The sequence below is a fragment of the Spodoptera frugiperda genome, chromosome 12 (genome assembly GCF_023101765.2).
Source record: "Spodoptera frugiperda isolate SF20-4 chromosome 12, AGI-APGP_CSIRO_Sfru_2.0, whole genome shotgun sequence".
In the NCBI taxonomy this organism is placed as follows: domain Eukaryota; kingdom Metazoa; phylum Arthropoda; class Insecta; order Lepidoptera; family Noctuidae; genus Spodoptera; species Spodoptera frugiperda.
In genome coordinates, this window is record NC_064223.1 from 11,627,432 (window position 1) to 11,642,429 (window position 14,998).

A 14,998-nucleotide genomic window follows, 5' to 3' on the forward strand; every position below is an offset into this window, starting at 1 on the left:
TTGGCCTGCCCTTAAATACCTATCGGGATTCCAGTCAGGTACCGGATCGTTGTAAAAGACAGCAAGCGTTTATATACAAAGTTAGAATTTTACAGGGCATGCCCCGTTTGAGGCGGCACGAACTGTATTATGTAGACGAGACGGGTCGTCGCCAACTCGTGTGCATCGTTCACGATTCTTTACAATGTACACAACCCTGCGAAACACAGATCAAATATTGAAAACAAAATAAAATATGTACACAAACTTGTTTCGGATATTCACAATACTATATTATTCATCGCTGTTGTTTCAGTCTGTTGAACAGTAATTGACTCATTTAGGGCAGAGTTATCCGCTACGTTTTACGTATTAAGAATTCAAGACCATTTTGTTCAAGTGTTTTCAAAACCTTGAAAGAAAAATGCTTGTGACATAACATGTTCGCCATTAAGTCATTGATTCTATAGGTACTTCCTATTCTACTGAGCTCCCGTTTTGTCGCTGACAGCCAAACACTTGGGTCGATCGTCAGCCCATGCTCTTAGCTGCGGCTTTGAACGTAAGTGGTTATCTCCTCCCTTTATGGCCACGTTATGCCCCTATGTCACAGTATTCATATCGAAAAAAAAAAAACAGTGAAACGATGTAAATTTTAGGGTTCATTGGCTTCATAAGTTTGACTTTCGTTGAAAGGGCAAATGCAAGGATTTTTCTTTAAACATTAATGTGTTGCATTTCAATTCAAATTGAAGTTGTTTTGTATTACGCATGACCTAAACGTTAAATGGAGGTAGGAATATCTAAAACATCATATCTGTTTTCGACAGGAAAATTGTAATATCGCATTATTTTGCTCCGTCTCTCTGATATTGTTTTCTGGTTACACAATTCGGGTTACGTGTTCCAGGCGAGACGTTTTATGTTCTAGTCCGTTTGGATATTGATAGTTGGATGTGCAGACAGACGTACGGAGAGAATATCTTTCTTATACATACCTATGTACGTATTTTAGTTTTTATTTTACGTATAACGCTACAAATCGGTATACTTCGTAAGTTCTAAACTAATGTTTCAAGTGTCGATGTTCGTCGTGTCTGCTTCGACTAGAAAACTTCGTTTTGAAAATCTGTCTACTTTTAAATCGAACTGGAACATTGGAAATATTGGGAAATTTCTCCCATAAACTTATATCAAATTCAACTTTCCAAACGCGAACGAAATGTTACAAAAGTATTTCGGTTCGAAGAAAAGTTTGTCAAGTCTAAGTATAGTATACATTTTTACTTTTGATGGTTTACTGGCATTTAAAATCGGATATAAGATAATTCCAATTGGCAATGCTGAATATCCGTCTGTACAATAAAAATTGAAGGATTGATGTGTAGGTAGTATATTATGCTTAGCAATAGAACAAAATCTCATCCTATTGGTGATTAATACTAATCAGTGTTAGTAATCCTTAAGAAGAAACGAAACGTGCCTAACTTAATAATATAGAGTCCCAAATATGAAACTAAATATTGTAGTCACGCTAAAGCCAAGATGTAATTAATATAAACTGTCAGCTGTCATCAAGGCTTAGTTCGGGTTAAGGGACATTTGTTTGTTCATCCTCATTGTTATATCGTATCTTACTTGACCCTACCACGGCATATGTATCTAATAACATAACTATTAATCTTCTTGCCATGCTTGATAAAAAAACGTGCAGCGGTCGTCGTGTTTAATCTATGTTTGTGTCAACCCTTATCTGTGGACCGGTTGGCTTTACGCCAGAAATTTATCGTGGAGCCCCTGAGCCAGGCAGTTTTGATTGCCTCAATGAGTCTATTGTTCTCTTGCCGTCTCCGCTTCAGGCAATTTAGTGCAGCATTAGGAGGGCAACGAATTTATGCTAATTTCTCCAAATTGTAATTTAGATACAAATTGTTTCACCTCGGCTTGGTTTATAATTAAATGTAAAATCATTATCAACAGTATAATTCACGTTGCCGGGTGATCATATTTTTCGTGGGCGAGAAAATGTAGGTGACCTAAATACATTGAGGTATAGAGGCTGTTGCTTCGGCAATAATCAACGCCATGGCTGCTGGTGATTAATTGTTCCGCCAATTAGCGGCCCATTACGCCGGTTCGGCTAATCAGGCTTTCAAATTGCTGCGACGGTCAGGGGAAAGAATATGAAAATAATAAAACGATTAGCCTGGCTTTTTCGTAATGAAATCTTCCTGTTTTATTGAAATTAATGGTTTTATAGTTACATGCGCGCCAGAAATAACTCGCTGTAAGAATTAAAACGAACTGTTTGCGTAACGCAAACTCTGGCCTTTTCAACGTAATAACCAAACAGAGTCCCTCTTTTCATTGCATAGGGAGGTGTATTCTATGTATAATAAAAATTGGCAAAAATATCATTCCCCTTCCACCAAAGATGAGATGTTTTTCGTGTGATATTCCGGAACGTGGTCGTGAAAGTGTCGCACCTTGACACGGGTCCCGGATTTCTTTACACACTTGACACGCTACGATGCTGCTCATGCTTTATTCTTTTGAATGACTTTAATATATGGGCTATGTTATTTTCTCACCTGAACTTGCCGACCTAAGGTCACTTCCGTGCTCCGTGCTCTCTGTTTCCAATTTGAAAAGTTATATTACAAAAGTATGGAAGTGAGCGAGTGACGTAGCTTGGCACCAACTTTGATAAAAAATTCTAACGCAGTGAATTTATGTAACCCTGATTGGATTCGGGATAGTAAGTACAACTTCGGAAACTCAGAGCATTGTTTTGTAGGTGTATACCTATTTCTCTTGATGTTACGTAGCTAATTGTAAAACAGAAAATCACAGAACCTAGTTAACGTTAACGATATTTATAAAGTATATTGTGGACAGTATAAAATAATAATATTATTTTCTTCTCTACTAAACTTCAACGAATGAGCTTTATAACTCAAGGAATAAGGTATCAATTTCAACAGTGTCCTTTGACGTCATAGCCAGAGCCTTACCAGTCCGTAAATAAACAGAAACGAAAATAAAACGGGTTGCCCTAATTGTTTACTTTAAGACTAGGGCGCGTTTTTATGGGCATGATATACAGAGAACTGCAACGTGAACAGTTTGTTAATTATACGCCTTTGATTACGTTGCGGATGTTTTACTTCTAAGAAAACGTATTTATGAAACTGGAGAACAGTATTCGAAAAACTTACATTATTCGCTGATGTTAAACTAGACTATAAATGTCTAGCCATAAAAACATTTATGTATGTGCTTGCATGAGAGCAATAACGATAACGATGAGATATAGTACTTTCATAATGAATTCAAAAGTTGATATGAGCGCTTGTGTGATCACATCATGAAATATTGGAGTATGTATGTTGGCCAAACGTTTGCCAAGTACTACCATCATGCCAAGACAAACGATCGCTTTGGATTGAGCTGAACTAAGTTGTCATCGACTTGAAGTATTAAATACTTCCACATTGGTAAAGTTCTTTGACGAATTTAATTGTGCCATAAATGATCCTAAATTCCCTTTCGCATTGGATTTCCTCATTTTTATGATGTCCACAAACTATGTTGAAAGGTTTGGCACTTTCTTTTATAAGTTTATTGCGATATCGACAACTGGCGGAAAGTTTGCGGTGATTTTGGTCAGTGGCTTAATGTGTTGCCTTCTATTTTGGTTTGTTTCTATTTCAGTACTAATGTTTGCTGCTACGCTGATTTTAGTATATTGCTACACTGATTATAATATTTGGTATGGTTATCTAAAGTGTTACTGGTTAAAGATTACGACATTTGCTCGGCCAAAATTAATTTCTTACGAACCTTTTTTGGGTTTTTATCGTATAAGCCGGTAAACGAGCAGACGGATGACCTGATAGTAAGCAGTCGTCGTCTACCATGGACACCTGAAACACTAGAGCCGGCCTTTTAGAGTTTTGGTATTTCAGGGTTGTTGGGGAATCGGGGATTGGGTAGGGCATAATTGGGTCCGAATTGTTACAGAGATAGTAAGTGGAAGACTTCAGCAATACTTTTATAATGCCAATGAAATACTAAGCGCATTGTGGACATTACCCCTATTTAAAGTGTTCTTGCTAGTCTAGTGCGTACACGATATATGTGAAACTAGAAACAAATTCAAGCTAGCAGCCAAAACAAAACTTGTTCAGTACAATATCCCAGTGTATTACGAAAAAGCTTGTTCCATATAGCTAAAGAAATATGGCCTGCAGTATCTGTCTAGGAAAGTAGATCGTACATTCTGGTCATGTATACTGACATAAAAGTTTCAATTCTTTGGTAGGCACGTCTCTGACCCAACATACACATTCTATCCTGAATTATAGGAAATAGAATTCGAGGTAAAAAAAGGTATTTTGGCTTTATTCTTGCACCAATAAGAAATTGTGTGAGATTTCTTTTGGTAATATCTCTTGTATGTTTCCTAGGTTTTTGGTCAGTTTTTGGAAGTTACTTTTTCTTATAAACTTACCTTAGCTTTAATAATTACATAGAATAACCTATGTGTTACTAATCGATAAACATTAGCGGCTACTCTGATCTTGTATTGAACTGCTATTATAAACAGTAATTGAGTTTGATATAATAACTGCCTAGAGTTTAATTCGAACTTCAGATTGCAAATCTAATGTCGATTTGAATTCCAGATAATTATTAATCTGTTATTATGATACATGGAAATTCTTGCTTTATGCACTGTGACTTCTACGTAAATACCGTTGGAAATTACTAGAAAAAAACCAAATGTTTGATGGTCAATGTTTTCGTTTAAAATTAAAAAAGTGACGTAACTCATCTACAAACTAATCAAATCAATCCATATACGGATAAGTCGGCACATACGATACGATGATGACGTGCTCCTAATTTGTAGTTCGCGATTTCATTAGTCATGCTGTTAAACAATCTTGACCAAAACAGTAGAGTCCAATGTTTTGTTGTCTTCCTACGCTACTAAACGTATAGTTCAACTAATAATGGACATGGCCTGATGACTTTAATGTTTAGCGAGGTGTCTATTTTTAGATGTATTGTCCGTTACACTTCAGAGTTGATGAGGTTGCTTTAAAAGTAAAGGAGTGATGATTAATGGGTAGTGTAAAGTTATGAATTGTTGAGGCCTAGTTGTTTAAACGGGCATAAGTTTTCTTTTTGATCTTGTTTCAGAATGTTTTTAGTTGTTCTGGCGTTGTAAAAGTAATTTATTTAGGTCCATCCTTACCATTGTTTACACGTTATTTCTAGATATAGGTAAATCTCACTTTAGCATGCAACATGTGCTCAATACCAGGTGCTAATCAGTTTTAGCAGTCACCTTTTGCATCATGCATAAGGTAGTCTATTTTATTGTAGACCATACGACACTACATTGTAGTCAAAATGCATACTAAATTGTTCTAGCACTTAAAACGAGTACTGTCGTGCCGTTTTGGGGCTGTTCACGGTCATTACTTCCTTCCGCACAACTAAATAAGATTATGTTATAGAGATTTATTAGGCCAAACAATAGTTATTATGCCAGTCTCGTTGCGCCCAACTAATGTATCGTTGCCATATTATGGGGGTAAACGGTGGAGAGATTTAGGAAAGTTAATCCGAAAGTTAATATGGTGCCATTACTTCTGTTGCTGTTTTGATTAGACAGTGATTTGCTTTTCTTTTTCAACCCGTCTTCCTCGAGTTGTGTTCATAGATGTTAATAGACTTTTAGAAAAAGTATATTGGCTATCGAACAACGCAGTGACATGGAAAAGAAAAACGAGTAGCATTGAAACTACTTGATCAATGCCATTTTTATTGTCCCCAAAGACGATATAAAAACATTTGTCGAAGATACAAGCTATAATTCTTCTCGAACTTTCCTCGAGAAAAACCCTTCGTGCATTATCTTAATGGTGTTATTACAAATACCTTACGGTAATGCGATCTCCACCGTCTTAGGTCATAATTCTGCAATACAATATTTATATTTCATTTCATTCCTGACGTTGTCGTCCTTACTCAAGTGTCTTACATCTAAAATTCTGTTTCGAGCGGCTCCATTACGCTGATCTTCCTGTGGATTATAAGTAATTAAGGCGTGGCATGAGCTTCAAGGAAAACGAAATCGTTTTTGTTGGAATGTATTTCGAATAAAACAGGTCACTTGGCAAATATGTTACATGCCTATCTGATCCCGTAAACCTGATAAATTTATGCTACAGTAATTCTCTACTTTTACAAACGTTCTACCTCCTATACATTTCTCTTCGGATGACTCGTAGATATCGCCCAAGGCGTTATTAAGTCCGCCTTTGCACAAAGTTAATACCCGCCCAACTTCTCCATTTCTGGAATCGGCTTACAATAATTTTATAACTTCGATATTGGCTTCGGGTGACTTAAAGTTTCTAGTTCTTTAGTTGTCGCAGTTTTTTTATTTATTAATTTAATTTGAATCTTTAACTTTCGAATAGAAATAGCTAGCAAGGTAGATGGGTACTCTAAACTTTTAATAATATTGTCATCAATTTATCGTGTCCAAATACTATAGAAATCAGAACAAACTGCCGCTGCGTATTTGATGACAACCCACATCCTTTAAATGATAAATCTCAATAATGGGCACGTTGGGATGATGAGTGATCCAATGTCAGCGTATCACCCATACTGGCCATACACAACTATTAATAACGTGGTACTCCCCTCGCACACGGACCGATGCCCCAGCTCGTTAACGGAGTCATGCCCGAGGTCGCCGGTTTGATACCTATAAAGGAGATTATTCTATGAATTGTCTACAAAGTTGTATAGTTGCAGATTACCTTTAGGATCAGGCTGGAGGTAATCTGTTTAAGAATTAATCCTGCGGATTTAATCGACACGAATCATACTACTGTTAGTATTTCAGTGCCGTGAATGAATAAACCGACAATGTCTTTTATATTGTACTGGCTTGTGCCAGTGACTTCGCCCGCGTTGCCTTGCGATAAAGAATGGATAAAGACGCGAGCGGATAGGGCTATCGCTCCAGTCAGCTCATCCCTGTCTGTATACCAAATATCATCAATATCCGTTAAGTAGTTTCAGCGTGATTTACGAATAAACATCCAAACAAACCAATTTATAATATTAGTGTGATGCTGTAAAAACATTATCCTCTTGAAAATCGGTTTTACAGTACGTGTAAATATTAAATTAACTAAATTCGGAGTGAAGTGTCGATAATAAGTAAGTCATTAGTTATTCCTAACAAAATTACCTTTTTGCATTAGTTATGTTGTGCTTGTGTGGAGGGCTTTATTACGTAAAGGTGGGGACGCCCACGCGGCTTCCAGCTTCCCTACCATCGTTTGTATTAGGAAATGTACTACGTTTTCCCATGTTGTCCTTGAGTAAAATCCGCTTTTATTGTCAAGGGTCACCATGACCTTTTCTCAAACATTTTGTAGAACCGTTTGGTGGAAAATTTACATTTCTCTTCAATGCTAAAACATAGTCCACAATCCATTCTGTAAATGTTGTTAGCACTAGATATAAAGAACAAACTCCAAAGCATTATCTGGAATTAGGTCTCAGTTTTAAAAGCATTCTTGGAATAAGTAAAGAAACGAATAGTTCAGTATCTCTGTAGGATTTTTTCGATAAACTTTGTCTCGGTTTTTCGTGGAAAACGAAACCCTCCGCGAGTTCCTTCCATTTAATTGATTTATTTGAGGGAACTTGGTCACTGAGCTGATATTAACAGTCATATGGACGAACTGATTTAATGTCTGATGGATGACACAGATTCCAGGAAGGAAAATGGTAATAAAATAGCCACAGATCTATATTTAAGAAAAAGGTCGCCGTTTTTCGATGACACTGAACGATTAGATAGGCTAAATGATCCACGAGAATAAAATTGCAGACGTTTTAATTTTTTCGACAAAATGAACAGAAATTCAAGTAAATGTTGAACATAATCTCGCAAGCTCACTCGTGATGGAGCACTCAAGTCTCATTTACGAAATGTCAGAGTAATAACAAAGACGTCTGATTATTTTAACTTGCTTACTGTTTAACTTGGGCTACGGTTGTTTGTCAACACAGGGTAACTTTATACATCAAGTTTAAGTTACGAGCTGAGGAATACGAAACGCGATAGGCGTATAACGTTACGAATATTGATTTACCCGTTTATGGTGTAGTCACTGATGTTATTATTTCGAACCGGTAATGTGTTTGGAGAATGTTGGGGCATGATTTACGAGATGTAGTGTGTTGAACTCTATTAGAAAAGATCGAAGTAAGACGATATATCAAAGGTCCCTTCAGTAGTGGAATAGCTCCAATAGCTCCATATGTTACTGCTAAGTTCAGTACTATTATTGTTCATACATACCTGTTAAGATCAGAAAGAAAAAGTGAAAATAAACTAGGAATGCCCAGCACAAAGAGCCACGTTCCGTTTGAACTACTACACGTGGAACAGACGTCTGTTTATGTTTTCTTATGTTCATTCAAAAGAATAACAATATTTGTGCTGGATTGGTTTGTTTATCAACATGTTACTAGATATGGGTACTTCTCCACTTCTATCCTTCCTCTATTTGTTTACTCGCCTTTGTGTCTAGAATTTTTACTGTGATTTGTATTCATCAGTTTTTCAACATTCCTGATTAAATTAGGTTCTTAGTAAGCAACTTGAATAGTAATCACAATAAATATACGAGATTACATCTCCATCCCCCTTGGGAACAACAAAACCTGCATTCAACCCTCGATGTCTCAAAAGGTTTCTTAAAATGGTCCCTTAACTTGAAAACAAGTTGCAGGAAAAAGGGTTATTCCCTCACTTGGCATTGATGACGCAAAGCCTGAAAGCCATTTTCCCCCGTTTATTTTCGAATATGTTCCGTGGCAAACCGTACAAGCGGAAAAGGAAGCCGCAATAAAAAAAGACGGAATTTCTGAATACTTCAACCTACGCGAACTTCGTTCGGTTACACTGTTTTTTTAGGGAATCTGCGTGTAAAGTTTTTATGTAGCCTTTAATTTTGTGAATGGTTTCGTATTACTTACTCGTCTACCAAAGCTTCAGCAACAACAGTTTCAAGTTTTTCGCTTCATCTTTATAGAATTTTGTTAAGTAATTTATTTTGTTCTGTATAAAGTCCATATTTTAGATTGTAGGTTCTCATTTTCGACTGTTGTACGTAAAGTAGCATATGCCCCGACATTCATCGTATGTAATATACAGAAGTGTAAATAAATAAATAAAAATATATGCCATTATTTTATATGACAGGTTCTTCACACGTCTTCTAAACTTGACTCAAGATTTGCTATAAACCGCAGCTCTCCTTGAAACCTAAAATGGCCTGAACGCCAATAAATACGCACCTAGGTACTACACTAATTGTATCTTGTAACTGTAAGACCTTTTATATGTCAGGCTTCAGAGTTAGACAGTTACACGTGATTGATGTCCTTCCGATCATTATCATTAACCTCTTTGGGTTGGCGTCCGTTTTCATTCCTCCGAGGAAAGATGGTTCCAGAACTTTCCCAAGTTAAAAAAGTGTGGAAGGAAATTCAGAATACGTGAAACTTTTTAAAGATTAATTACGTGCTGTTCTTTGTGAAAAGATTAGCTTTATATTTACGTGAACATTCTTTTTTTTTCTGCTAACCGAAATTATTTTGCTAAATAACGTTGGAGTTGTTACCAAATACTTGTTTTCTGTATGAGAAGCAGTATTTGCAATATAGGGAGACAAACTAAACAGTGTTATTATAACAAACCTCAATGTGGAATATCTGTGGAATGCGGCATTTCATCTATTTTGGTAACACAGGCATGTTTCATCTTCGGTTCATATGAAGTTGTTTTTATGAGCTTGTAGCAGGAATCCATGAATGTACCAACTTACGTCTCGACATCCGTGACATTAATAATTGATGTACGAAACGCCCTGTCTTTGGAAGGGTTTTACTCACCATTTTTGTTCTCTTACACTAAGATTTTCTCCTGTAAAACGAATGTTTAAGAACATTCACGAACATATCACAATCGGGCTAAAAACTAAGTTCTGTCGCAGAATTTTACTACTATATGGATAGACTATATGGGTGTTTCTTTTAAAAAACTAACTTTTATTTAACAAATCATTATTCTCCCACGTTATTAAGGATCGTGGTGGCTTATTTATCATCCTTATTTTTATTTTATTGGATTGTTTGAGAGCAGTGTCACAGCTAATTTATTGAAACTAAATTTTGTGTTTTAATCGGCAGAATTGTTAACTTTTGGGTGAGGATAATGACGCTGTTAACTGTTTGTGATTTTTCTTGAACGTAATGTAACGTAACTATACGTTACGCATCATCTCAACCACTGCACCAAAGCAACAGTGCTTTATTAATTTAACTTGATGCGAAAAATGGCAAACTTGACGTCATACACTGGCATTTAGTTCCAAACTGATTAGCTTATACTGATCCTTAGCATACAAAGGTCAAGTTTCTTTAAAGTCTTCTTTCTGTTCTCTGATCTGTTTTTAAACTCCTGTTTTATTTGTTACAGTCGAAGGCACTAGGCAGAGTGCTGTTTGACCAGGTATGTCGGCAGCTACACCTGCTGGAGGCAGACTACTTTGGCTTGGAGTACCTCGACGCCAACGGTACGAAGGTATGGGTACGTTATCATCTTTTTTATTATTTTCTTTTACATTTTTTTTTTAATTGACCTGGAATGATGTTTTAATGATTTTATGGTATCTGTGACTGTTGAGCTTGGGATTGTTGGTTCGGTTTTCAAAATGAAGTGTTGAAATCATGTTATAGTTGTTTCTACACTAAGTTAGATCATTCAAAAGCACCAGCTACTGAACCCAATTGATCTCATCAACCAAACGGAATAATAAAACAAAAAACAAACAGCAGCTGCAACAGACTAAATTGATTGATTGAACATCAAGTTCCTGTATACATTACGTACATGCTCATACAACATTTCCTTAGATGTCACATAAATATCATCTTGAAAGTGACACCGCTTATTTTCAATTGAACTTCCAACCGCTAGAGATTAGACTTGACATTGAGTGACATAGCACACTCAAGTTTGAACTCTTCCTCACTCGAATTACATGTTTAAATCATGTAGCAGAATTACATTTTAGAGGACTCTTTTAGAGTAATGCAAGGCAACCGGTAATTGCGAGGATTTATGGAGTGAACGAGAGTGCATGTGTCGTTTGTCCCTGGGGACTAAGTTTGATATGCTTTTAAAAGGTCATTCGTAGTCTTATAGTCCTTAAGGACTTGGATAAAAAGTTAAATGTAAAGTAAAATACGTAAAAATATTAACAACAGCATCATATTTATAAAGAACTAAAGGGTCTTCGGGATTCTTACAACAATACGCAAACGGAACTGAACTTAATTGGCATCGCAAAACAGAGAGAAGTTACTCCTTTACTTCTTTGCAAAAGCAATAGGTTGTCAATAAAGTTGAGATTCCTTTGTCGTCTTAACATTAGCTATACTGATCTAGTTAGGTTACTATATTGGCGTTCCAGTTACGCTGTGCACTGAACCGTTAGTACTCTGGAAACCCTACTCGTATGACAATTGAGTGCAGCGTTAATTGGATAGCGCAAATTGTGATGCCTCTGTTGTGAACGAAGTAGGGATATGGATGTGATTTGTTGAGATTTTTTGAGGTTTCTGATATTAAACCTAATTAATAACTGCAGAGGGTTGACTATTCAGTCTTGCTTTAAACATAACAACTCTGAATACTTTAATCTAACGGTTCTGTGACTTTTGAAATGCTTGTATTTCGGTGATTATAATAATGAAAATGTGTCCGTTTGGGCTCCGATTTCACCCGACGTGATCCGAAGGGGTGTGATTACAGAAGACTTATAATAAACCCCGTTTTCGCAAGTTATTTATTGGTAGGGCGCGAGATAATTTTCCATTCCCCGAGCAGTTTCAAGCTTCGTGCTAGTGATTTCAGTTTCCACAAATTTAGCGACTCGTGCTTCGATGCATTTCGAAAGAATGAAAGGTAATGATAAGATAAAAAATAATGTAAATTATACACTAATGAAATGTAGTTTTTACAAATAAAATTCCTAAACAAAACATTTTACTTGGCAACATAAGATAGTTGCTATTGTATTGTAGGATGATTCGACTACACAAGCACTGAATATAACAGTTGCGTGAATATAATACAAATAATAAAAAGTACACAATGTAAGAGACTGCGCTGGCTTCCACAGTTGTTGTGCGACAACAATGCATTGTAAATAATATTTATATACTACATGTATTGTACTGTAAGGATTGTAAATACTAGTGGCTACATTGTCTAAATGTGTTACTAAGTGCACCTACTATTGAGAAGTATGCTATATTGTTAAACTTCTTCGCATCTGAGGATCAGATGTGCTATGTTACGTTGTTGTGGATGCGTTTGGCTTCAACCCCTCGTATTTGTTGTTTGTGTCTCGTATTTGATGTTTTTTATATGAAATGATGAATAGATGGATGTGTGCTACGGATGGTTTTCCTACTATCGATACATCGCATATTTGAGCTGCGCATCGTCCTCGCACTGCTACATAGCTTAGTGGAAAGGGTCACATCGTTTCACAGGTTAGCTATTACATCTACGTAGCACAGTTAGATAGCACATCTCTGGTAAAAAATAACCTTTAAAGTCGTTTGCCAAACGTTACTTCAAACTCCCTCCTTAAAGGGAACTCTTTGTTAAGTAGTGGATGTATACAGGTCGATGGGATTATGTTTCTTATATTATTTAACGTATACGTCAAGTCTATTCGTTTGCTGCACGAGGATAGTTAAGCGTACGCTGATACAATATAGTTATTAAGCTAATGTGGTTTATGACACAACCACAGAGTTCATAATAATATGTATGGCTTGTTTGCGGTCAGTATTGTGGATTCTATACATGTACGTACCTGTATGTATATGTAGACCAATTGTTTTGCTTACCACAATGTTTCCTACCTGCCGCCCTAGGGACTGCATCGCTGCTCTCTGCTCGTAACTAGTTTCCCAGTAACTCCGTAGTTATGAGTTGTATGTGTTCGTATAATTACATAAGTGCACTTTATGAGACTGTGGTGTTGTTGTTTATTGTGAAATGCAGGCAACAACCTCTTTTGACCATTTGTGTAATAGGAAACGAATCTTTTGTTGTGCCTTTCTCGTTAAAGAGAAACTACAAATTAGTGAATTAATTATTACGTTATCGGCTTAATCATGTAACTGTTTGACGAGGAACTCGACTAGTTTCAAGCCATGCTAGAGGCTCATATTCACGAGCAACATTCGACACACGCCGTGTCGTGTGTGTAAGCGATAATATAATTAATTTAGTATGTTTCACTAAAGTTATAATAAAAATTTGTGCAATATACTTGGCTCAATACAAATTTAACTAAAGCCTTTGCTCTCAACGCGTAATCCCTTGCTCTGCAGTTGCATTTATGACCTCTAAACGAACGATCACGCATGTAACTGCGTATTAATTCAACATTTATCGTTTCGCAGTACTGGCTGGACTCGGAAAAGCCGATGTGTCGGCAAGTAGGCCTTTCGATGCTGGAGCCGACTTTACGATTCTGCGTGAAGTTCTACACGTCAGACCCTGCTAGGTTGGAGGAAGAGTTCACGCGGTACCTGTTCTGTCTCCAAGTGAAGAAAGACCTGGCGACAGGGTGCATACAGTGCAATGAGAACACTGCGGCGCTTATGGCCAGTTATATTGTTCAAGGTAAGGGAATTGTGTGTTTAACTGTCGCACTCTGAGCATTTAATGCTTACTTAATTCTTTAGTAAGTATCGAAAATAATTGCTAAGGACTACGTTAAGTAAGCGTTAAATGACTCTGAGTACGGCGGTAAATGTTGTATGTTGGGTTTCGGGTTTTTATTCATACCATAGAAATATGTCGTTTTATCGTGTTATTTAGTATTTGTTTCGGTATAAAAGGTGTATTGTAAAGTTAGTCGATAGTAAAGGAAATTTCAGGCTGTTCTAATAAGTGTATGTTTATCTTTGTTTGCTTTGTACACTAGGTGTTAACCCAAAAGACTCGTATTAGTAACAATTAACGGAATTTCCTTCACGTTTTATTCGATGTCTTCCCCAGACAATTTAACGATATTATATGATGAGCATCATTGAATGCAATTTATTTGTTTAATGATTCATCCTTTTGCGAGAAAAGCGCTTACGTATTAATTTAGTGATCAATCTTTAACAAACTAACGAATAACAAATTTACCTTTACTTTTGAATATTTAAAACGTAATTTTAGCAAATTATCGTCGTCTCTAAAGTATGTGTAAACACACTACATACAATATGTGTGGCCTTAAAACTTGTATTGAGCTTACAAAGTTTGCCAGGCAGGCGCAGCTTCAATTACGTTGTTTGACCTAAATCATCAACAATTCCATATTAATAACGAAGCAGCCTGCTACTACATTAACGTCCAGTTTATATTCGTGACATAGTACTGGTACATATACATATGTACTTAGTATACCTAGTCTAGATGGTAGATAGATAAACTAAAGTTTTGGTGGTTGGGAAAGGATCCTAGACTGATTTTTTTCTTTTTGTTTATTGCCGGATTTGGCAATAAGTAGTCTAGTACGAACACTAATAGGGTTCAAAATAAAACAACTGTTGTGCTCTGATCTGCTGGTTCGAAAAATACGATATATTTTGTAGTCTATTATCACTAACAAACTGTAACGGAACCATTTCGATCCTAACGCCATCTATCGAGCTAAGGGTAACACTTTAAAACAAATTGATTGCTATGGTTTTTTAATCTATATATATAAAACTCTTCCGTTACTGAGTGACTGACTGACTGACTGACAGACAACGCACAGTCGAAACTACTGGTCGTAGACAGCTGAAATTTGGAATGTAGGTTCCTTGGGATATGTAGGGGAGCACT

At 36.5% G+C, this 14,998-nt stretch overlaps 1 protein-coding gene across 15 annotated transcripts in view; it reads left to right on the forward strand.

Annotated features, from left to right (window-relative positions):
• LOC118262939 (FERM, ARHGEF and pleckstrin domain-containing protein 1) overlaps positions 1-14,998 on the forward strand; it is a 63,834-nt gene that overhangs the window by 14,967 nt on the left and 33,869 nt on the right. For 13 of the 15 annotated variants that reach the window (XM_035574636.2, XM_035574645.2, XM_050697598.1 and 10 more), the window contains 2 exons: positions 10,568-10,678; positions 13,576-13,798. In XM_035574636.2, the coding sequence (XP_035430529.1) occupies positions 10,568-10,678; positions 13,576-13,798 (334 nt within the window). The remainder of the gene's footprint in view (positions 1-10,567; positions 10,679-13,575; positions 13,799-14,998) is intronic. The other 2 variants (XM_035574644.2, XM_050697600.1) reach the window with 1 other exon arrangement.